Here is a 26,013-nt window from a genome sequence, read left to right on the forward strand (position 1 = left end):
TCTTTTAGAGGAACTGTTACACGTTTGTTTTGTAAAAATCTAATCTAATGCCAAATGCACAAGTTAAAAATTGGATAAAAACATTACAGATTATATTACTGTATTAAAATAAAAGCTAAATATAGACAAACATTTATTTTCAGACTTTTTTTTGGTAATTTAAAGTTTAAATTTTATCATTATTTTGAGGCTGGGAAGCATCTTCCCCCTCCCCCCCAGAGGCGTGTTCTCTTCTCTCTGTCCACAATGACCGCCCACATCCACTGATGTGCTCAGAACCACCTGGAGCTTCACTGACTCAAGACTACTGGGGTGAGGGTGGACTTCTGGAGAACCCTGGCTACCCTCACCATCCTCAGCAACAACGTCTGCTGTGTCTCCCTATCCAGTTCCCAGGAACCAGCCTTTCTCTGGACCTGAGATGGTCCTCACACACAGACATCGTTCTGAAGAAGGCCCAGCAGAGACTGGACTTCCTGCAGCAGCTGCAGAAGTTTCCCTTCCACTGGTGCTGCTGGTCATCTTCTACATCTGCCATTATCCAGTCTGTCCTGTGAGGTTCAGGCTTATCCATAAAAGAAGTCTAGACTGCAACAAACATTCAGGTCTGCAAAGAGGATCACTGGTTCTGACCTCTCCTCCATCCAGGACTTGCATAGGTCAACGGTCAGGAAAAACTCCTTGATTTTGCACACAGTCATGGCAAAATAAAGATGATTTTGATTCCAGAAAAACCTCAAAGAAAAAAAGCTACTTCTGAAAGCTAATAGAAAAAAAAAGTTGCTTCCATGTCTATGTAACTAAATTTGGATTTACATTTAGCAACCGTACTTTAACTGTAATATGCAATTACCTTCCACTGCACTTTAATTTAAATAGCTTCTGTCCAAACTTTATTTATTAGTTTTATAGTGATAGCTACCTGTATATCATGCTCACAATTCTGCCTATAGTAATAGCCATCTGTACATATATTCATAGTACATGTAAACTCTGTTATAATAACAATCATCTGTATATTATATAGATATACATATCTGTAAAACTCTATTTATAGTAATATACACCTGCATATTATATTCGGTACATATCCAGCTGTAAATTTAGTTTACAATACTAGTTATCTATATATTTTATTCATGGGACAAATCTATCAGTAAAATTCTGTTTATAATAGTATACATCTCTATATTTATTTAGTAAAAACCCATGTCCTGTACTTATGGAACCATTGTTTATCCTGCACTTGCTGCTATTGCACTTCTGGTTAGACCTAAACTGCATTTTGTTGCCTTGTACCTGTACCTGTGTAATGACAATAAAGTTGAATCTAATCTAATCTAATCTAATATATAACAAGATAATAATTTTTAGTGTGATGTAAGGTAAATACTCTTCTTTATTTACCGGTACACGTAATATTTCTTTACCACCACATTTTAAATTCTTAAAAATATAGTTTTATGTAAATTATATGGTTAATGTCATGAATGTATTCTAAAATAAGGATTTTTAGTTACACTAAACCTCATAAACCCAACAAACATCCTAATGTCAAACACATTCCACCTTCCCACCATTTGTCGTGCATTTTAATATAGTCAAAGGTGAACGAGTGAAAAATGTTAAGTGTCCATTAGAGTAACAGCCACCTTGATGTCTCTGTGAGCTATCTGGTTGTCGTGCAGATATTTGAGCCCCTCCAGGATCTGCCGCGTGTAGAAGCCGATGGTGGGCTCGTTGTTTTTCAGAGGGCCCCATTTAGACCTCAGCAGTGCCGACAGGCTTCCTGGACACAACAGGAAAAAAAAGTACAGCAAGGATCAATGGCCAGTTTAGATTAGATTAGAAAAAAATCTACTTTATTGTCATTACACAGGTAAGGCAAGGCAAGGCAAGGCAAATTTATTTATATAGCACAATTCAGTACAAGACAATACAAAGTGCTTTACATGATTAAGATATACCAAAATAATAAAATGTAGATAGAAAATAGAATAAAAGCAAGTAGGGATAGAATGTAGTAACAAAAAAGAACATTAAAAACAGTAAAACTGTTTAACTAGAACAGTCAAAGGCAATTTTAAACAGATGTGTTTTTAATCTTGATTTAAAAGAACTCAGGCTTTCCGCACTTTTACAGTTTTCTGGAAGTTTGTTCCAGATAAACGGAGCATAGGAACTAAATGCTGCTTCTCCATGTTTAGTTCTGGTTCTAGGTATGTGGAGTAGGCTGGAGCCAGAAGACCTGAGTGGTCTGGAGGGTTGATACACTGATAACAAGTCTGTGATGTATTTAGGTGCTAAGCCATTTAAGGATTTATAGACTAACAGAAGTATTTTAAAGTCTATTCTCTGAGATACAGGGAGCCATGTAAGGACTTTAGAACTGGGGTTATGTGCTCTACTTTCTTAGTCTTAGTGAGGACGCGGGCAGCAGCGTTCTGGATCAGCTGCAGTTGTCTGACCCACTTTTTAGGACAGGTACAAGGTACAGGTACAAGGCAACAAAATGCAGTTTAAGTCTAACCAGAAGTGCAATAGCAGCAAGTGCAGGATAAGCAATGGTTCCATAAGTACAGGACATGGGTTTTTACTGAATATAGAGATGGATACTATTATAAACAGAATTTTACTGGTAGATTTGTCCTATGAGTATAATATATAGATAACTAGTATTGTGAACTAAATTTACAGCTGGATATATACCGAATATAGTATACAGGTGGGTATTACTATAAATACAGTTTGCTTCCCAGCCTCAAAATAATGATAAAAATTAAACTTTAGTTTGATCCAGGAGCAGAGGATTGATACGTCTGCACATTCAGTGTCCACGGACTGAACTGGCAGATGATTTTATTTTATACATGTTCTCTAATTTGGACTATTTAAACTATTTTAATTTGTAGTTCTAAATAAAAAAAAGACTAAAGTATTAGAACAGCCACTTGAACCCATTATTAACGAGCTTTGTTCCCCAGGACTCTCACCTCCAGGGACCTGCTCCATGAAGATCTTGATGAAGCCGTTCTCGCTGATGGAGCCCAGGTACTGGACAATGTTCTTGTGCTTCAAGTGCTTGTGGAGGGCGATTTCCTCGTGGAGCGGCTGAGAGTACCTGTATCAAACGAAAATCAAAATATTTAAAAACTAAACGTTATAAGCCATTGCAGAATGGGCCCCGCTTAGAATATAAAGGCTACGACAAACTCTGCAGCAAGAGAGAAACGTTTTCACTCTCCCAGGGCTGCAAGAACAAAATGACGCCATTCTGTTCTTGCAGCTTGTTCTTGATGCATATTCCGGACAGAAGTTTTCTCGTGTGGCGTCAGAAAAACATGAAGATGGCGTGCTGCAGCGGGAGACAAACATGTAGACTTCCCAGGAGCTCTTATGAAATACGAAACGCCCTGGCTGGAAAGAACTTTGTTCTTACAGTTTCAGGTAAAGGGGAACATTTCTCTGTTCTTGCAGAGTACGTTTTAGTCTTCAAGCATGGGAATGGGAATAATAAACAGTTTGTTTCATAATTTTGCATGTTATTCAGAACTTTACTATGTTTCTCAATTTTTTGCTGTTAATAACTAAAATGGGAATATTAAATTTTTCTTGGCAAAGCATGCCAAATTATGCAAAACACTCATTAGAAAGTGCGGAAAAAGAGATTTTTTTCTAACTACATATGTTTCCATTTGTAAGCTATCTATTGCCCAACCCTGTTCTAAGCATTCAAATATATCATTGGGTTTTTAGCTTTGACTGATTTGGAGAATTGGACTCCGGTCTTAAACTTTTTATTAAATAAATAAACAAAACTGGGATAAAAAAAACAAACAAATACATTCAAATACATAACTTAATATTTATAAATAAAACTCAATGAATACACGTTTTAAGTAAATGTAATAAAACTAAATATCACTGAATTAAAAATAATTTGATACATGGAAAATTAACAAAACTAAATATCTAAGGGTGGAGAGTTGAAAAGTATGGGCCTAAAAGCATAACATGACTGAAGCATTAGTTGAGCTTTGTAGTCCAACTGTTTTAAGTTTCTATTTTCCCATGTTTTATTTTTTTCTACATTTTATTCCAACTTACTTTTATTCTGTTTTATTTTCCGATTTTTTAATCATTTAAGAACTTTTATTTGTATAGCACATTTCAGTACAGAGACAATGCAATTTTAACCTGACAACAGCCAGCTGCATGTATCGCTCCGCCTAGCTCCACTCACATATGTGAGTGGAGCTAGGCGGAGCGAGACATACAGCTGGCTGTTGTCAGGTTAATGCAATTTGCCTCGCCTTGCCTAAACTAAATATATTTAAATGAATCAGACAATGTTAAATTAACCCTATTATAATCTATGTAATCTAACAAAGTAAAAACAGTGAATATTTCTAGCAACATGTCCTATTGACTTGTTTTGTCTCTTGATCCGTTTACAATTTCACATGTTCGCTTTTAGTTACAGAAAAAGAAAATAAGAACTAATTTAAATCTGCAAAAGAAAAAAGTAATTAAATAAATTAGTTTAATTAGATAAATAAAATGAAAAAAATAAAATGTTAGCAACTAAATACATAAATGATATTTAGAAAGGTTTTCCCTGAAGTTGTTTAGTCAACAAGGTATTTTGGCTTTGAACCAGATCTGAATATTTGCTCTAGCTGGCCTCTGTTCTTCACAGTGTGAGTACATTTTGCAGCCATGTCATCTCAGAGCACATTTTCTCTGAGGCGACAGAAGTAGAAAGCGTCGATCCAGACACCCAAAACCCACTAAAACCAAGTCTGAGCTGAGAACGACTCCCGATATCTGAGCAGAACAAAAGATCCCTGTAGGTTGAAGAAATGCCTGCCAGCTATTTCTCCTCACACTCGGCTCCCTGCATGAATCACTCCCTCTATCCGTCTTGAGATTTCGGTCCTCCTATAAATTATTCACACAGACTTCTCCTCGTTCTCTGCAGCCGGGCGGCCTGCTGACTTTCTGATGTGATTAGTGGGACAAAGTGTGGCACCGGAATCGTCTCGTCTGGGAGACGAGTCTCGCGGTCTGAGACGAGTAGGTGGAACCGCGTGGAGAAAAGTGGAGACAGTGACGGGAATATAAAAAAAAAAAAAAGGCGGAGGGGTGGTGGAAATTTGCTTTCCCGGCTTTTCACTCAGCCAGAAACAAGTTTGCTGAGAGCCAGAAACCGCCAGTGACACGGCTAATGTGTGTTCTGCGCTCTCAGTCTCCTAAAGGCGCTCAACAGAAATGCTGATTTTTCAGCATTGCCAGCTGAGGCACTTGTTAACACCCAGTTCCTGTAAAGAGTAACAAATATGGGTAAGATGTCCTAAGGGGGACTTCAAATAAAGACACACCCACCCCCACGTGAACATGCACCACTTCCCTTAAATTCTCCAGTTAGATTTGCAGGAAAACAGGACAACTCATTTTAATTTCCACACCACAGCTGAGGTGATAAAAACAACAGAAATTATGTTCTGGATACCGTATGACACAGCAAAGCGTAAACAAAAACAACAATAGCTATGTTTACAAGCACAAAATTTCACGATCGGATTAAAATGTATTCGGATTAAATAATCGGATTGCACAAAATTAATTAATCCAATCATGATATGTGTTTATATGCATCTGGCTTCAATTAGAATAGAACCACTCTGACATGCGCAGTTATCAAATTCCCCTAAAAAAAACACACACACACACACAGAAGAAGAAGAACTTCTGTCTTTGCTGAACAACAAAAATTGTAAACAAAGCAGTATTATACGAGTTTGTTTCTCTTCTGAGCGTCCAGGCTGGACTTCCACGATGTTCTAAAAACTAATCCGTACATTTATATTTAGTAGAATTGATTACTGCAACGGTGTTTTCACAGGTTTGCCTAAAAAGTGGATCAGACAGCTGCAGCTGATCCAGAACGCTGCTGCCCGCATCCTCACTAAGACTAAGAAAGTAGAGAACATCACCCCTGTTCTAAAGTCCTTCCACTGGCTTCCTGTATCTCAGAGAATAGACTTTAAATACTTCTGTTAGTCTATAAATCCCTGAATGGCTTAGCACCTAAATACATCACAGACTTGTTATCAGTGTATAAACCCTCCAGACCACTCAGGTCTTCTGGCTCCAGCCTGCTCTGCAGAACCAGAACCAGAACTAAACAAGGAGAAGCAGCATTTAGTTCCTATGCTCCACTGATCTGGAACAAACTTCCAGAAAACTTGAACATCGCTGAAAGCCTGAGTTCTTTTAAATTGAGATTAAACACACGTTTGTTTAGGATTGCCTTCGACTGTTCTAGTTAAACTTCTAGTTTTACTGAAACATCATTAGTTCAACTTTGTAGTCCAACTCTTTTTAATATTTGCTTTTAGTTTCTATTTTTCCATGTTTTATTTTGTTTCTACATTTTATTCCTACTTGCTTTTATTCTGTTTTATTTTCCTATATTTTAATCATGTAAAGCACTTTGCATTGTCTTTGTACTGAAATGTGCTATACAAATAAACTTGCCTTGCCTTCTAATTACGGTTGAAACGTTACAGAGTAAGCAACTATTTTGAGCTCTTTTATTTCTTCAAACAGAAAGGTTGTAACAGGAGCCCCGACAGTTTTGCTTCCCAACGTATTTCCGTCACTCACCAACGCGGAAATACGTCACGTTTACGCCGGGCGCACATGCAGACTTGGGTTAATTTGTCACATTCAGAATAACTTGATCCTGACAAGCGTTTATATGCAGGTTGATCGGATTATCAATCGGCATAAACCACCCCAATCATTCGGATTACAATTTAATCCTGATTGATCTTAATCTGATCACAATGTTCCGATTGGCTTGTTTACATGACGCTTTTTTATTCTGATTGGCAGTTTATTCCGATTACTTTTATCCAGGTAAACGTAGCTACTGTTGGCAAAGAGATCAGATCTCCAACAGCAAAATGAACAAAAGCTACAGAAAGAACGTAGCTGACCTGCTGTCTCTCTCCGGTATTTCCTTGATGGCTATTCGGACCTGGTTGCTGAGGTCTCGGCCCGCATAGACGACTCCAAACGTGCCCTTTCCCAGGATCACCCTCTCTCCGTGTTCGTCGTACTCGTAGTCATACTGCAGAATGAAACAGAAAAGGCCCGGGGAGGTTTAAAAATGCTGGGCACTGAAACCCAATTTTTATATAAAACAAACAAACATAACCGCGTTTCGTTACAGACTGACATTAAATTAGACTGGAAGCTTTTCTGTTTTAGTTCTGTTGTTTCATAAATGATTTTTTTATTTGCTAAATGCCAGAATAATGAGTTGGAAATTTTTTTCTAGCAATTTGTAAATTAATTTCTTCAATTTCCAAACTTACTATGCCTTTAAATAATTAGTGAATGGACTCTTGGGTTTCATGGCTTTATTCCGGGTAATTCACAACATGCAAGTTACTTGGAATTTTGGTACCTGGCTCCAGGTTTTGACCCGGTTACTCCAGTTCTGTCAGTAGTAGAAGGCCAGATTTCAGGAAAAATACTACGAGAAGCTCATGGATGGATGCCCTTCACTTTTTACCCATGTCATACAGTTTAAAAGGCAAATAATAAGGAAATATATTTAAACTCCTGACTTTGAAAAAGGTAATACAAAATTTCTAATGGTAATAATTTTTGTATTCCTAACTAACCTAAAGAAAGGAAATGTTTCTTTACTCCAATTTAATGTCAGACTAGGAAAGAAAAATTGGTTTTAGGTCATTTTATGCAGTGGGTATTAATGTGTAATATAGATGTTAAAAGCCAGAACTACAGTTCTGTTCAGATCCATCAGCACCCAAGAATGTAACTTTTTTTTCTGTAAAACCAAACATTTCATGTAAAGGAATTCAGGTAAACCAAATTTTTTTTAAATTGTTCAATATGTGTTATAATTGCTTATATCTAATGTATTTTTCCTTTATGATGAGAGAAAGTCACAGCGAGTCATTACAACTTTCAGACAGACTTGGCAGAGTTTTTACACCAGATGCCCTTCCTGTTGCAACTGAACCTCAAATAAAAATTATATACTTAGTCTACTAATGTGATAATACTGCTTATTTGTTCAATGACTGAATGCCACAGTAGGCAATGACCCTGATAAACACCAAGCTTGGTCAGGACTGATTTAGCTCTAATTGTCATGTAAAGCAAAGCCATTTGAGATTTTTATTAACCTAATCCTTTGCCTTTGATAATTCTATGAGCACTAGGTAATTTACACTTTATTTACTAAACCAAGAAACCTCATGGAGTAACTTAAGACACATTGAAATATTATAAATGCTAAATATGCTTTTGAGACAATAATCAACACTTTTTCATAATTTCTCGTTGCAGGCTTGTTTCACTTTGGTGAAAGCCTCCTACTCTTAAAGTTTGTTGTGCATGTTTCGGTGGTTTCTGAGTCACATCTATGCTTGAAGGAGTTTCCAGAGGATTGCCATTCTGATTACAGGTCAACTGGATTTGTATGCATCCACTACAGGCCAGATCAATCTCAATGTGGTTCCAAAGACCAGCTTTCTTTCTTTTGCCCGGCTAAAAAATTTTTTTCTATCTAAACTTGGAGTTACAATTGTTTTATTATTGCATCTTCAAAAAAAAAAAAAAAAAATATCTGGTTTGGATTGAATCTGGAAACACCATATATCTTTTATTTGTTTGGTCACATACATTTTACAATTCTTTGTAAAAGTTTAACTAAAGTGCAATCCAGAACAAGTATTTTCTTTCAATATTGAACCTGTAAGCCTTAAACCCAATGCAACCAAAATAAAATTTCTTGCTGAATATTGATCTATTTTTCTTCTTCAGGTAGTCCCAGCTGCACCAAAACATGCATACAGAAACCCGTTTGACAGAAGCCTGTTAGAAATGTAATCTGTGCCATGCTGAGCGAAAGAGGGCACGCCAGTGTTTTTTATTTTTATTTTATTTTTCCGCGTAATGAGCTTTTCTCCTCCATCGCCTCGTCTGGGAAGACAGGTGAGAGTTAGCAGCAGGTGTTAAAAACCCGCCAACAGCAGGAGCAACAATCCAGGCCTCATCGCAGCAGGTCTCTGCTCGTTTCTAACTGTTCGCAGCTGCGCTTCAATTCAGTCGTTACGATGTAAATGGACGACATTTCAATTTGAACGTTTCTGAACGGCTGATCAACAAACTTTCCCGGGAGAAATAATGCTTTAAGCCTCATAACCAAGACGTGTTCGTTGTCTGTGCAGAAGATTAAGCGCTTTCCTCGTGAAACACAGTGACTTTTTCAGCCGTTTTGGATAAAACTCTCGCACTTCCTGTGACATTTTAAGAGCAGAAAAAGTGTACCTCTGAAACAAAACAGGATGTAGCAAAACGTTTTTTTTTTTTACCACATTTCTACCATTCCAAACGGTCTGGAAACTAAAAGGGTTTGTGGTATAAAATAAAGAAATTCACAAAGAATAAAGATTTTTTTTTTGAAAAGGTAAACAATCTGTAACGGTAAAGTGATACAACAATAATAAAAAAAGTTTGAAACTTAAAAGCGGAAAACAATGTTTAAAGGCTCACCTCTAAGGCATCAGTGTCACAGTCTCCTTCTTCAGGAGACTTCCAGGCTTCCTCTGCGATGCTGTTGACCAGATCGCAGAACCTGCCGAAGAGAGGTCCGGTCACCCAGAAGTACAGGCTATAAACACTCATTCCTTAAGAGAGTATGGTCTGAAACATGTACAGTTTACCTGTTTCAGCTTTGATTTAGAAGAATTGCATGAAAAGAAATAAAGTCAGAGTTTTTTGGGACATTTTTGGTATCATCTAGTTTCTGCATTGCAAAATCACAACAGTACACGGTTCTATTTATCAATTAAAAACATAGAGAGGTTTCTCTTATTTCCGGTACATTTATAGTTCAAGTGATTGTTTCAGTTAAACTTTGATGATTATGGTTTAAAGCTAATGAAAAAACTAAATTTTATTTCTGTGAAAATATAGATAGGTCTGTGAATGGTGGATCTTAGCAGACTCTCTACACCCGCTGTCTGTGCCTATTTTCTAATAAACTTTTTCCCTCCACTAAACTTTCCATTCTTATTTGTGGATCTGGGGCTCTGTATATATATATATATATATATATATATATATATATATATATATATATATATATATATATATATATATATATATATATATATATATATATATATATATATATATACACACACACACACACACACACATATATATATATAGTTTTAAAGGCATAGGGAACATGAAAGCATAGGTTTTTATTTATTTAAGTTATTTCTGAAGGAAATCTAAAAATAATACAGCAAAAACCTGCATGCTCCATCACCCATCTACTGATCCGAATTATCTGCTTTATCATTCTGAAACTGGATCCCTTATTTATACCACTGCATTCCATTTATTAAGTTTTCTGCTGTATTGACGCAGAAGTGATTCGTGCCTTGAGTTTAGATTTGAGTTTATGTGTCAATCTTTCACAGTTCAAAGGCATAACTGACTGAACTAATGGCAATAAATAAATAAATATCACGTTTTCTTCTGACAAGCTGGAGAATCATTGCTATAAACCTCTGGATTATTTTTTTATTTTATTTACAAATTTGGCTTTTTTTAAGACAGACTGTAGAGAAATTAGTGCAGAAATTAATTATCTTTGTTCTGTACCCTGACAATAAATCAGAATTCACTGCATTGATCAGACAGAACATTATGACCACTGCAAGATGAAGTTAAGAACACTGATTATCTCTTTAGTACTGGTGCATGTTATTGGCTGGTATATATCAGGCAGAAAGCAAACATTTTATCATTAACGTCGCTTTTAGGTAAATCATTAGCATTAAGATTGGAGCGAGTTTCACAATGGGACAAATTGTGATGGCTAGATTACTGAGTCAGAACAGCAGCTCTTGTGGGGTGCTCCCTGTCTGCTGGGGACTATCTTATCTATCAAAATCTGTTTAAGTAAGGAGCAGTGACAAGATCATGGCGCATTAATACACACGGGAAGCCAAGGCCGGTCCTTTTATTAGGATAACGTGTGTTGCCACAAGGCAAAAACGATTAAGCAGTAGTTTAAGTAGCACAACAGTAACTGCGCCTTCAAATTACCCAGATCTCAATCTAGTGATGGCAGCAGAAGCGGGACCATCAAACTATTCTCGCAGACGGTCATAATCCGTCCAATCGTTGTCTTACGCCTATCCCAGGTCAGGTCGTGGAAGCAACAGGTCCAGGAAAGAGACCCAGACGTCCCTCTCCTCAGCAACAGCGTCCAGCTCTTTCTGGGGGATGCCAAGGCGTTCCCAGACCAGATGGGACATATAGCACCTACAGCACGTTCTGGCTCTTTCACTGGGTTTCCCCAACTAACTCCTTTCAATGCGGAGAAGCAGCAGCTCCCACTTTGAGCTCCTCCCCCCATCTCTAAGGCCGAGTTCAGCACCCTCTATAGCAGGGGCCGCATTCAGCTTAATCTGATCTCAAGAGGGCCACACGAGTAAACTCATTACAAGATTAAATAGAACTAATAAAAGTGGACTTGTTGTTGATTTTTATATTAAGTTAATTTCACTTTTACACAATATATTATGAATAACCTCAGCGTTTTTAAGAAAAGTATGTGCAATTTCAACAATACTTTTACTCAGTTAAACATTTACTTGTGCATTATGCATAAGAACTGATCACAGTGATTATACAATGTTGAAAAACATTTATTCACATTTTTTGGAACTTAAAAACACTGTCCTGCATGACAAAATACATCAAACAGATAAAAATTAAGAAATTATTTGAATTTTTCCACACGTGAAGCTTAATCTGCTAATTAAAACACAGCGCCCCTCGTGGACAATATAGGAACTGCATATTTTCAATTAAACGAAGTACATGTTTTTTTCAATAATTGTTTTATCATTCTCTTCCTTTTATCTTGTCCACTTGTGAAAGTCAAATCTGATGAGCTCTTTGTGGCATCTTATTGCCACATTGCCAGACTGGACATTTTTTTATAATGATAATGCATTTAGCCACAGGGCCGGACTAAATTGTTCGGCGTATGTTTGACACCCCTGCTCTATAGGAAGTTCACTTTGGCCACTTGTATCTGGTATTGCGTTCTTTCGGTCATGATCCAGACCTCATGACCACAGGTGAGGGTCAGAACGCAGACGGACGAGTAAATAAGGAGTTCTGCTTTTTGGCTCAGCTCTTTCTTGACCACACCAGACTGGAACAGCGCCTGCATTGCTTCAGAAGAAGCCCCGATCCGTCTGTCCGTCTCTCATCATCGTTATGTTTAACGTATGTTCACTGTGACTTAAAAATGCCTCGACGTTTAAACGTGTACGTCCCAATAAGTCTTAACGACAAGAACACCAAAGGGTCTGTGGATAAAGGCAAGAGCGGATTTTTTAATGACTTAGAAAAAAAAATGTGAGGAACAGATTTTTGCAAATGCTGAAAATCATATTATTATTATTAAAGGGTGTTATACTGCGGCTGAATTAATCCTGTAGGGGTTGCAGTTTGTTTACTTGCGCACTTCCCACAGCATGCATACACTGACCTTTGCTGGTCGCACTGCACACAAGCTGTGAGTTAACACATCGCATCATCATGCTGTCATGCACGGCTTGCCAGCAGGTGTTCGGTGGCATGATGTTTTCATTTTTACGTGCACACATGCCAGCAAATACTGTACACGTGCACAAACACGCACTTTGCGCCTAACGCTATGTCGTTGGCTTCCTCCTAGCTTCCATTTCCCCCTCTTTTTTACCTCTCTTGTCTCGCCGTCACTCCTGAGAAACCAGGAGCGGCATAATAGCAGCAGCAGGCATGACTCACTTACTCTCACACTCCAGATAATGGCACAGGAAGCCTCAGATGTGAGAATCACAAGTCGGAACGCACCGCTTCAAAGAGCAGCTGGCGGGGAACATGACGGTGTGGAAATTAAAGAAGGTGAGCTCGCGTTGATGGGAGAGAGACATATTTCCCACCAGACTACAGGGCTGACAGGAGTTAAAAAGACAATAAAAAGACATGAATTCCTACTTAAACTGCAGATGATGTCCAGAGAAAAAAAAAAAAAAAAAAAAAAAATCAAGATCCCTGTTCATGTGCACTAAAAATGTTGAAATTATGAGCCCGGCTCTGAAAGCAGGAATGCCAAGAACAACATGATGCCCAAAAGTCCCCTGGCTGTGAAAGCCTCACTGATTGTCTCGCAGCACATCCAGATAGAAAAGCTAAAGCAAACCTTGGAGAACAACATGCAGGCAAGCAAAGGCATTATTTGTGATCAGATCTGCTCACAGCGTGTTTTGAGATGAGCGGGCAGTTTGGAGCGTCTGTGTGCATGAACGGTTTCCTTAAATTTATCTTGATTCAATAGGAACAAAGTATAAAGCAGGAGCTGAATGTTAGCAATGATCTAAACTCGACGCCAAATACAGTGCAACCACAATTCCTCGCTGTATTCCAGTCATGTGATGCTCTGTTGGTCCCGGGGAGAGCGGAGCAGAGAGCAGCTGAAACACTAGACATTAAAGTTTATCACGTTCAAACCAAACTGCTAGCTTATCAAGCAGGAGAACCAAAAGTTTTGTCTGAACACGATTAACCGGGACCTCACTGACGATGCTATAGCAGCCACATTACCAATGAGTTATAGTGATACATGCTAGTGTTAGCCTAGCAATTAGGCAAATACTATGCATGAAAAGATCATCAGCAGGAATGAGTCGTATGCATGAAAATATGTCAGAAATGGCAAGACGTGAAGACTGGAGCTTTATCTGTTGACAAAATAGCAATTGCTGTCAAGAAAACTGCTCCTTCAGTGTCTGGAACATTATTATGAGTTAGGTGCACCGTCATCATCCCCCAGGAATTGGTAACCTTATCTGCTAAATTAATTCTGCAGGCTTTGCCGCATATCTCTACCCCTCTCTTAAACCCCCTTCCTGTCAGCCCACTGTACAAAAAACGAGCCACTAGTGCCTAAAACCAACAGAACAGAATCCATCTTGTACCGCTCCGGCTTCAACTGTTTGTGTCCCAAACCAAAAAATGGTTTGGGCCAATCACGCTGCAGTATTGAGGTTTAAGGCGGGACGTACTGGTGCGTTGAAAGCAAGAGCGGCTAAGCCTACAGCCAAACCAACACAAACATGGTAGCATGCGTAGCTGCTGCAATCGTCTGTTTTATAAGAATCCACAATTTCAGCTTTGAAAGAAGAACAACAAGAAGAGCCTCGACTAGCTTACCTTCTTGTGGTTTCTCATGACGCCTGATTCTTACGTTTTAATTTGATGAATAGATAAAACCAACCTTTTGTAGGCGGGCACTAGGCATCGCTTTGCTCAATCAGCTCAGAGGGTTCTGCTGAAATTCCCTCCTTTCTCCAAACGGATTCAAATGGAGACGGATAATGTGCAGAACTACAGTGTTACACACCAACCTGGCAGGCCAGGTTAGGAAATTGGTCCCGGCTAATGAAAGTTCTTAAAGGACCATCCGGGGTAAAAAAATAAAAAATCCTGATCAGGACATAATTACTACATTAAACCAGGAACAAGCTCCACAAATTAGCGATGTCTAAAAGTGCTCATACATCACAACAGATGTGTTTTTGGGGAGTGTTTTAACAGGAAATTACCCTCTAAAAATTACTAAAAAACACACACAGACTGTACATCTGACAGAGTTACTACAAGCTACAGCTGGTTGGTACTTACTCAACAAGTCCCTGATAACAATCTCAAGTATTTTGGCTAATTGAGAGTCTAAACATCAGTCGCAAAAAAGCGAGTAAAAGCACTAGATCACAAGGAAATATCAGTTAGTTGGGGTTCCTAACTAGTAACCATAGGGACATTTCACAATATAAAGCCTTACATAGGCTGATAAGGAAACAGCTAGTTCATATGTATTCAGGTGCATTTTTAATTAACAAATAGCAATCTGTCAGTTATTCTTTCGCAATATGAGTATTTCATTAAGTACAGGAACGTTTCACTGAAAGAATGTCTCAGCTTCACAGTTAAACAAAAACACCAACGCACACAAAGTGAGGCCTTCAATTTTTAAATTGCTGAACTTCACCATAACCTCTATAGTCTAAGCTTTGGATTCTTTTTGTCACGTTGAATGTTAAGTAATCTGGCAAAGACACACTCTCTTAAAATAGAGAGCTGCATTTAATAAACCTTCCGACAGTTCTGTACTTCAAAAACAACATTAGAAAGATGAATAACGGATGTAAAAACGCTAATTTCAAAATTAGTACAACGCTACAAAGCAACTGTAATAATGTTTAGGGAAGGTTTGTTGAGTTTGCTGACTAATAAAAATATGACAGTTGCATTAAGCCAAGTAATGACTGCAGGCCTGACTAATGCAGCCGAGGAGCTGAAGAGGCAGACCAACCTTTTACAATGCATCTCTGTGCAGAAATAGATCTGGAAGTCCTCTGCATTGTGCAAGACGTAGAGAAAGGCACTGCGTTCATCAAACTTGGAGATGCTGAGGAGGAACAAACCACAGTTAGTCGAAACCTAATCAGACGAGTGCAGATATGACTCAGACTTGATGAACATTAGCCACCACACAGTCGGCCCTCTTGGATATTGACCCAAAAATTACTATTGGGATGCAAAATGTGCAGATCTATTAAAACCATACGCCGCGTGCTCTCACGCAATGCACTGCTCAGTTATGTGCTGCCAAACAATGCTTGTTTTTTTGAATTGTTGTTTAAAAATCAGCCATGCACACAGAACAATAAAACTAAAGTTTTATCCCATGAGATGAGTGCTTTTCCATCTCTTAACGTGCCGAGGCCAAATCTGCTGAGCCAGACAAGCGAGCGTCTGTATGTGCTGCTGTGTTGCAGCTTGCAGAGCCGCTTTTGCGTCCTGTTGCTGTCTGCAGGCAGAGTGGGCACGGAGCACGAGTCGTTCCCTAGCAACATGTGAGAACGGCCCTCCACTCCTCTCCGATCTGACACTGAACTCCTTTGAGGGCCGTGGAAAAATAGGGGTAAAGCAAGCCATTATAAAAACAGTCTGCGCTAGATTGAAGCACTGTGATGGGGTCCGCAGCCCTATGCAGGGACGATCGTAATGTTTTTAATGCACGATGAAAACCTGTAAGCTAAAATGTTTTTTTTTTTGACAGTTTGTGCTGCCGATGTCCTCATATGTAGAATCTGCAGCCTCTATCTGGGTGCTTTGCATACCGTTAGCAGAAAATCAAGGCATTTGGCTAACATGCTTGTTGAGTGTTATACACATTTCTAGAAAGACACTTCTATACATAAAAAAGATCAATACATTTACATTAAAACCATTGCTTGTACAATTCAGTTTAAATAAACTTAGCCATGTGTGTCCATGCATAAAATAATGTGTTTTTCTTGAAGAAGGAATTGCATTCAGAAGTTTAAACGAGAAACACATGCTGGGGCTGATATAACCAAGTATATACCAAAATCTGTATAGAAAATATTCACACAAGCCAGGAAATTAAGATTCATTTTTTGCACATCTCGCAGAAGCTGCTCCACATTTTAGGAAAGGAGCTTCCTCGCCTAGAGCTTAAAGAGGTGCAGAGACTGCCAACAGTGTGCTGATCGATAGACGAACCCAGGAAAACATGAATTTCCATCCAGATTTCCTAATTGTGAACACTGTTAATTCAGAGCATGCTGTTCTTTTCCTCCATAACTAAAGTTAGAACAATATGACATGCAGCAGAGAACAATTTCAAGCTTGAGATTTCACAGTTTGAACAAACATTTAGTGGATTTTCCATATGTCCCGCCTGACTCTGGACAAAAGTTGTATAAAATTGGTATTTGTTTCTGAAATTCCACACTTAACTCCACAGACAAACAGCGACTAGACCGTTCTTTCACCTTGGTTCTATATTTAGAAAATATTAAGGAAATTCATTTGAGTCTTTTACCTTTTCTGAATTCTAGACTTTTCCAAACACATACCTTCAAACATCTTGAATTGGGGACATTTGACTCTGATTTTCTAATGTTTATTTCCTGTATGTCTTTGCGTTTGGTTAATGCTTGGATTTGAGCACTCTGACGATAAATTAAACATCACCAATGAAATAAAAAGTCTAAGAATGTGTTTTTATAGTCTATTTCTAACAATAATCGAGCATACTGGATGATACATTTTAAGACTGATTTTATTATTATGCTCTGTAAATTTTGCACCATTATGGTAAAAGTAATCAATTAGTCTTCTAATGAAACTTAAATATTTAAATTTACCTTGTGACAGACTGACACAAGCTACCACTTTAACTTTCTGAGCCCTCATCCTCATGCTAACACACACGTGCAAGACATCAGTCAGGAGCATTGATGCTGACGCCACAAGGTCTCTGTTGGAAACTTACTGCAGAGCCTTCTTATCATTTAAAAAAGACTGCAGTGCAACAAACAAACCAAAAACGTGTCAAATGACATGGCCTTGGTCTGACACGGCAGAATCTAAAATAGAAATGTAGGATTAAGGCAGCAGACACTTACCTGACACCTCGGACAGATGTAGCAACGAAGTTCCACTCATGTATCCCTTTGGTCTGTAAGAAACAACATAAAAAAATAACGTGAACAAATAACATAATTACTGTTCTGGTGCTATGGTGAATGAATGTTTTTCCTGCTGGTGGGAGATTGAGTCATTACAGGAATATTAGTCTGGGGACATAATTTAAAAGTAATAGAATCTAAAAATAAGACGGCTCCAGCTTAAGGAACATCTGAAACACTGTTAAAGCTGCACTATTGTTATCATTATCTTGCTATATTTTCATACACTTTTATTTTTTAAATTGGGTTTTAAATGCACTTTGTGAATAGTTTATTGCAACCACTTCAGTTGTAACTGTACCCATTTTTGTTTATGTTGACGATACTTTTATGTTGTCAACATACATGCTGCTCGTTAGGGCTTTAGGGTACTCTTTACAAACCTGAAACTATTTGCATTAAAGGTGCATATAGCCACGTTATTAAACCTTTTTTTATTTATATGTCAGTAGCTCACTCTGGTTGTATACAAAGTTTTTATGAAGGATTATCATGTCCTGCTGGCGTATTAGTTGTTACTTTGGTGTTTTATGCTTTGTTTTTGGTCAACTCGTTAGTAAACAAAGCCTTTCATGCTTATTTATAATAAAAACAGAAGTATGTACTGCACAAGCACACCAGGGGTTAAAACAAGGAAGTGGCTAACGGCTATTAGCATCTCCCAGTGAAACAATGCAGAATGGTTAAAATTCTAAGGAAAAAAAAAACAAACGTAAAAAATATATGATTCCCAGAGGGAAAAGACTGGAATGTCACTGGGAACACAGTCTGAAAGTTGGTGTTCACTGAAGCAGACGCTAAACCTGCCGAGGCTCAGATGTGACCGCAGAATTGATTGATGTGAGTAAATGTTCTGATATGAGGCTCTTAAAGTTGCTGTTTATTTAATTAAGAACCGTTGGTCTTCGATCACGCCGAGCTGCCACTTTATTGTGAGGCATTTAAGAGGATCAGGCTTGGTCCGGCATTATTTACAATTGATTTATAAATTAAGCAAACTGGAATTGTGATAGTTCTGCGATGCTGTCGCTAGATGGCACCACCTCTGTTTATATCTGTTAATCGCGCCCGAGAGTGAATCATCTTTTGGCTCAAAAGGGACAATCAAAACACTATCAAGATGGAGGCTTGGTGTATATAACCTTATTTTATTATCATCAAACGGTTTTTGGTCTTTTTTTATAAGCATATTACGTGGCTATATACTTTTAATGCATTTTTATTTTGGGGCTTATAGTTCCGCGTGAGGTTAACATTGATTGTTTGGGCTTTTAGGATTCTAATTGTTATTACCTCTTTTTTTTGTTAATTGTTCAGCACTGGCAAAACCACCTGTTGCTTTTTTTAAATGATTTATATCATATTACAATATATATAATAATATTATTATATTATTTTGATTAAATATTATTCTACACCTTTTAAATTTGATATAATCTTTTGTTTGTTTGTATCTGCTGATATTACACTAACAAGAACCAAGTAGAAACTATGTCTGAGTAATTCCGCAGTTTTCTCCTGGTTTATTCACCTGCATAGCAAAACAAGTTTATGATACGGTTATTATATTATTATATTATTCCCCATCAATAAACTTCCAGAAAACTGTAAAAGTGCTGAAAGCCTGATTTCTTTTAAATCAAGATTAAAAACAAATTTGTTTAGGATTGCCTTTGACTGTTCTAGTTAAACTGTTTTACTGAAACATCATTAGTTCAGCTTTGTAGTTCAATTGTTTTTAATATTTGCTTTTAGTTTTTATTTTCCCATGTTTTATTTTGTTTCTACATTTTATTCCAACTTGCTTTTATTGTGTTTTATTTTCCTACATTTTAATCATGTAAAGCACTTTGCATTGTCTTTGTACTGAAATGTGCTATACAAATAAATTTACCTTGCCTTGCTGTTTTGAAAAAAATAAATAAAAATGGTTAGATTACATATAGAGTAGACGGATACGCACCTTGTCATCTGGAGCAACATGCCAGATGGACACGGTGTTGTCTTCCACGTCATTGTTTATGGACAAATATGAAGGCTGGTAGACTTTTGTAGGCTCCAATATCAGCACCTTAAGAAAAAAAAATGAATCATTCCATGTTTCTTGAATGATTTCAATGTCAGCTGCAGCTTTTGTGTGTGTTGGGGAGGGGGGGGGGGGGGTTGTTGAGTGAGCTCTTTACTCACAGGAAACCGAACAGAAGAGACATCTTTTTTAGTCGACTCCACCAGGAAGTCCATCCAAAAGTCCACCAGCTCTTGTTTGGGTGCTGGCGGCTCGCTGCCGGGCTTCTTAAATTGCTGGTAGATCAAGATTGTCTCTACTAGAGAACGCAGATACCTGCAGGCAAGCATACAGAGCCAGTGAAAAACCATAAATTACAGCAGGAAAAAAAAATTCTACCAAATTTTACATGCAGTTGGAGAGACAGACCATATTTTCCAAAGCCAGACCTTAGTGAAGTATTTCAAACGGCTTTAAGTCAATGGTTTTCCACACTTTAATGGTTTCTCTCTGTTTGTTTCGATGTTTGAATCACAAATTAAAACGCAGAATAAGACAAAGAAAAAGCTGCTAGTGAACCAGTGCTGTCTGAAAAATGCCGGTTATTTCTACTTCTAATTTAGCAGTTTTAGTTGCTTTTCACACGAAAACTAGCCAGCTACCTCAATGTGGTTGAAATTAATTTTTACAATAATCTACTGTATGAACTGTAGTTTTGTGACTCCAATAAAACACGTCTTTTTGACTTAACCAGGGGTTTTATCTCTCATATTTCATAAGGGTCAACGGGTCCAAAGAGGGATCAAAATCAGAATTGATGGAAACATGGTGAAGTCTAAAATGTCCAGAACAACGTATATCTAAAATAATTTACATTTCAGATTAAGGCTTTTTAAAATAACGATCATTTCCCACAATCAGGAATACTTAAATACTGATGGCTAGATACAGCCATAGGCATGAGTTTGTTTAAGGTTTCGAATTGTAAGTAGAAAGATCTGGACAAAACTGCAATAACTTAGCAGAGAGCCAGTTTTAAATTGGACCTTTAGAGACTTTGTTGACCTACAAAGACACAATTTGTCAAGAGAGCTTAAATGCATCCAAGAAAAATACCAAAAGATAACATATATATAAAAAACTATTTTTAAGCTCCAACAAGGTTATTCTCAAAAAGTTCTTGGCTGAACAAGTGAATCAGTTCATCCCAAGGACGATGGATCACTCATATTCTGTATCGGTTCATATTCTTCTTTCTCTCCACCACAATTCTGATCAAAACAACTTTCCAACTCGTGTTTTTTTTTGCACGCAGACAGATTGTTTTCAGACCTGACATTTCTTCTTTTGTTCTACACTTGTCCACTCCTCTTATCTTGTATCTAACTCGCAAACTGAGGTACAAGGAGGGGACAGAGGACAAAGGACCACTCTGAACATTACAAATGAGCGTTCCAACACATGAAAGTTGAGGAGTTGGTTAAAACTGCACAATGTACCAAATCGTAATAGTCATAACTAGGGATTCAGCAGCAGGGAAATTTGGCCTGATATCAACATTAATATTACTGTTAAGTCTGATAACCGATGTTTACCAATATTAGCTATTCATCAATTGTCTTTTCCTGGAGATTTGCTGGTACCTATCTGTGGTTGGATGAGAGGCGAGGGACACCCTGGACAGATTGCCAGGGGATCTATCAGAGGGCAACACAGAGACACACAGCACAAGTAACCGTGCACAAACTCACACCTAGGGGCAATTTGCAGAGGCCAATTAACTTAACAGTCATGTTTTTTGGACTGTTGGAGGTAGCCGGAGTACCCGGAAAGGACCCACGCATGTTCGACAGTACTGTATTGTATATGTTTGAAAACACCACACCGCTGACGTTGTTTCTTCACTGTAATTAAACGCCCCACAATCCTGCGCTGCAACACGATCACATAAACAGACAGACGCCACACGACCAACACCCTCCCCTCCTGCTCCAGAAACATGAACGGCAACAAGATAGCAATAAACATCGGCCCAGTTTCACATATGAAGCTCCAACACTGTCCGATACCGACGTTAATGCCGATATATCGTGCATTCGTAGCAGGGAAGCCCGACATTAGAACATCTTGTGATGTGATCAATACCTGTTTCCTTCTTTCCTCTCTTTCTCATCAGTGCTTCATCACCGTTATTGATGATATTATTTTGTTCGGTGTAAGCATCTACTGCCATCAGGCTGTCCAACTGACCACATATAACAATGGCATGTAAAATGCAGGTTTATAACACCTGGAATACATGAATCAACAATTATTGCACAATTAAAACGGTCTGCTATAGCGATGATGATACATTCGCGACATGTTGTGCAGCTTAAATCCCTAATCATCACAAAATTCAGTATTTCCGCCACTATGCATTCATATAATTGATGCTTTGGTTTGAATGAGTAAGCAATTCAGTGCAGTAAAAGCTTAAAATCAAATAGTTTTCTTTGGTCCAGGTGCTTAAGAAATCAAACAAGACAAACACGTATATGATGTAGGTGCTGGTTATTGATTTGTAAAGCTATATAGAAACCCTTTAGAGGTTGCACATTACTTTAGTGTTTTTCATTACGGTGTTGAAAGTAAGGAGACAGAAGGGACCTCGTATTATTGTTTAATTTGTCTGCCACAACATCCAAGTTCCTAAAACTCACTAAGCACCTTTTTTTTAAAGTATTTCCATCTTTAATTGCCCCATACAGCCTTGGAAGTTGAATCAACTTCAATTTAAAATCCGAGCTTTACTTTTCTTGTAAAAATAGAGCGAGGCTGTCATGCAAGAGGCTCAGTACCCAGATGTTTCTGTCCATCTTGAGATTTCCGTGGCCAAAGGAGTGGGGAAATGGGGAACTTTTTTTTTTTACATGGAAATGTCAAGAGGACAGTTCCAGTCTTTTCTTTTTCCCTTCTGCATTTAGACTTTGAGGTCAAAGAAGCAGCTTGAAGAAGAAACAGCCCAATGACTCTTAAACTAATAAAAAGAAACATTTGAACGACACACAGATGTAAATTCAACCACTTCATTTATTTTTTTTTTTGCCTTTTCTGTTTTCAGATACTTTTCTTTCACATCCCAGTGAAGCGCAGCGGAGCCTAAAAGAGCAAACACGTTCTCCTGTGATCTTTTCTCCTCTTAATGCCGAACGCACCAAATGCTACCACAATGACCACAGATGGCTGCAGCGCTTTCAAGGGAAAGTCGAGCACACGCCGGATCAGAATGACACAAAAAAAAAAAAAAAGAAAAGAGTTTTTCAACATGCCGGTCTGAGTTCTCACCAGATGGGAGCTTTGAGCTTGAAGAGTTTCTCGGAGGCCTGGATGACCCTGGTGTTGTCGCAGGCCAGTATGCTGGCACCCAGGAAGAAGCCCACATCCCAGTAACTCTGCAGCTTGTCCAGGCTGCCCTTTTTGCCCAGCAGGCTGCTCAGTTTAACTCCTGGAAAGCAAAACCGAAACACGAGTCTATTATTCAAAAGAGAAAACACAGACTCTGGGCAAGTCGGACCACGGTTAAATGAAGACTTCTGGAGGAAAGGCTGAGCTATTTTAATGCTCTACCTGGACGTAACATAGTTTAGGTTTCAAATTTGCTAGTTGGGTTTCAGGGAACTGTTTGGGGGAAGTTGCTCCTTTCACTGTTCACACAGCATTCAGCTGCAGACAGGCTGATGTTTTGAGTCTCTAAAGCTCCGCTGACCAATCTGCTCAGATCAAGTGTCTGAACTGCGGGTGGAGAGCCGCGATCAGATTAAGCCAGACATCTCCCTCCCGACATGTAGAAGGTCAAAACAGAACTAAAAGGAAGGTTTAGGAGTTAAAAGCAATATAAATATAAACCATTGACTCATCAAAAATATAATATAAGCATATTTCTGTAAAAGCTCACACGATGAACTTGATAGAGACCGGTTTCCAATTTGCATACCAAACAAATTTTCTTTCTCATTCACTTCTGAGCTGCATAAGATTCTCCAGAACCTGAAAACATCTGTTTCCTTTACTGTTAACAGAAAATTCACGAGAGCTGCACTCTTTGTCCTCATTTTGTACTCCTGCTGGGTTAAGCAAGGCGACGTCAGAATCATCTCAACAGCAGCCAAGGCTATGCTTAGGGAAAGCTCGTATTTGAGATGAAGAATCAGTCAAATCTGTTTTTGAATTATTATTCGTTTTATTAAAATATAAATAGACAAAAATGTAATTTCCAGTTATTTCGTCAGTGAGAATGCTATAAAGCATTCTCACTTATTGTTTACCTGTTTTTCTTTATAATTATTATTCCGTCGGCGTCTATCTACTCCCGCATACTTCAACCAATTTCAACAATTTTGGTATCAAAACGTTCGGCTCGTTCCCGGCATGCCTGCTATGACAATTCTTCTAATTGTTCTTAATCTTCAAATTCCTTCAAATTTTTTGAAAATTTTCAAATTTTTTAAATTTCTCCAAATTTTTTAAATTTTTAAAATTCCTTCAAATTTTTTCAAATTCTCCAAATTTCTTCAAATTTTTCAAATTCTGCAAATTTTTCAAATTCCATAAAATTTTTCAAATTTCTTCAACTTCTTCAAATTTTTCAAATTCCTTTAAATCTTTTCAAATTCTTCAAATTTGTTAAATTCTTCAAATTTCTTCAAATTTTTCAAATTCTTCAAATTTCTTCAAATTTTTTAAATTCTTCAAATTCCTTCAAATTTTTTCAAATTCTTCCAATTCTTCAAAATTTTAAAATTCTTCAAATCCCTTCAAATTCTTATTTTTTTTTTCAAATTCTTCAAATCTGATTTCAATGTTTTATGCATCTTCTGCTCAATCATTCTGCAGATTAGCATTCTCACTCGCTGTTATGCAGGAACAGCTTTTTCTAGTTAAATCTTGGTCTACATTTTCTGCAAGTCGAGGTTGATCAGTTTATTTATTAAAAACCTTTTTTTACATAAATTATAAAAGAAAATAAATGATAAATTATCTTGACCCCTAATGAGTTGGCCACAGTCATTAGGGGGATTAGGATCACATGGAGGAAAAGAAATAAATAAAATGAGCATTTTATTTTGTTGCTCTCCCATTTAAAATTGCATATCCTGCTTTTAAATCCTTCCTTTTCACAGATAAATCATTCAGTTGTGGTCTACACACACCGGCCACTTTATTAGGTACACCTGTCCAACTGCTCGTTAATGCAAATTTCTAATCATCCAATCACATGGCAGCAACTCGATGCATGGAGGCATGCAGACATGGTCAAGATGTTCTGCTGCAGCTCAGAATGGGGAAGAAAAGTGATTTAAGTGACTTCAAACGTGGCATAGTTGTTGGTGCCAGACTCAAATAACTCGTTACAACCAAGGTACGCAGAAGAGCATCTCTGAACGTAAAACACGTCGAACCTTGAGGCGGATGGGCTACAGCAGCAGGAGACCACACCGGGGGCCACTCCTCTGCTCCATGTGGCTCTTGGGACCTTTCACAGTAACTTAATAACGTTGGATAAAAATTATTAAAGAGGCAACTAATGTTTTTTAAATGTAGATATAGTAACAAATGCTGTATTTAGCAGTCCCCCCCCTATAGAATGATTACCTTTAACAGAATGACACTAAAAGCACTAGTAATGATTTTTTTAGATTAAGTATCCTTGTCATTGGGTTGGAAACTATCTACTTTAAAAAAATGATATACATTTTCCACAAATATTAACATCCCATAGGAGAAAATTTATCCAGATTGTTTCTGCAAAAGTTGTGTTTTTCTTTATTATCAAACCTAAAAATGGAAATAAAATTGTTCTTTATAACTGTATTTTTAAAAAAAGGTCAAAACGAGTTTCATTTAGCAGGACCGAGGGATGGTAAAGGTTGCAGAGTGCCAACTTCTCGCCTATGCTCTCGTCTCTTCGGCTCATCTCAAGGATTTCCTGTCGGATTTAAGTTTGTGGATGGACGTCGCCATGGAAGGAGGCTGTTTTTTTTCTGCTGAGCCGTTTCTGTTTGGTGTTTTGGATCCTGTTAAATGACCCAGTAACAAACCATTTTCAGCTCTCTGGTAGAGCCCCCCCCCCGGTTTTTAATTCAATGTCTCCTTCTAGTTTAAAAATGTCAAGAGCCTGTGTGCTATCACAAACTACCAGGGCCTGTGGAAGAGAAACAGACCCACAGCATCACAGACCCTTCACCGTACTTTAACACTGGGCTCTTCCACATATGCATCTTCTGTTTGACATCGGATACACTTGTAGTGTTTGCTGCTAAAAAGCTTCGTCTCTTACCCTCATCT

General features: G+C 37.9%; 1 protein-coding gene across 1 annotated transcript in view; it reads right to left on the reverse strand.

Moving 5' to 3' along the window:
- The window catches only part of map3k5 (mitogen-activated protein kinase kinase kinase 5), a 108,418-nt gene that overhangs the window by 25,746 nt on the left and 56,659 nt on the right, over positions 1–26,013 (reverse strand). The window contains exons 9-17 of the mRNA XM_012875805.3: positions 23,014–23,173; positions 19,869–20,022; positions 19,645–19,752; positions 17,619–17,671; positions 15,494–15,589; positions 9,598–9,679; positions 7,005–7,138; positions 2,994–3,121; positions 1,653–1,789 (exon numbers count right to left, since the gene is read on the reverse strand). Coding sequence (XP_012731259.2) covers positions 1,653–1,789; positions 2,994–3,121; positions 7,005–7,138; positions 9,598–9,679; positions 15,494–15,589; positions 17,619–17,671; positions 19,645–19,752; positions 19,869–20,022; positions 23,014–23,173 — 1,052 coding nt within the window. The remainder of the gene's footprint in view (positions 1–1,652; positions 1,790–2,993; positions 3,122–7,004; positions 7,139–9,597; positions 9,680–15,493; positions 15,590–17,618; positions 17,672–19,644; positions 19,753–19,868; positions 20,023–23,013; positions 23,174–26,013) is intronic.

The sequence above is a fragment of the Fundulus heteroclitus genome, chromosome 15 (assembly GCF_011125445.2).
Source record: "Fundulus heteroclitus isolate FHET01 chromosome 15, MU-UCD_Fhet_4.1, whole genome shotgun sequence".
Lineage (NCBI taxonomy): Eukaryota > Metazoa > Chordata > Actinopteri > Cyprinodontiformes > Fundulidae > Fundulus > Fundulus heteroclitus.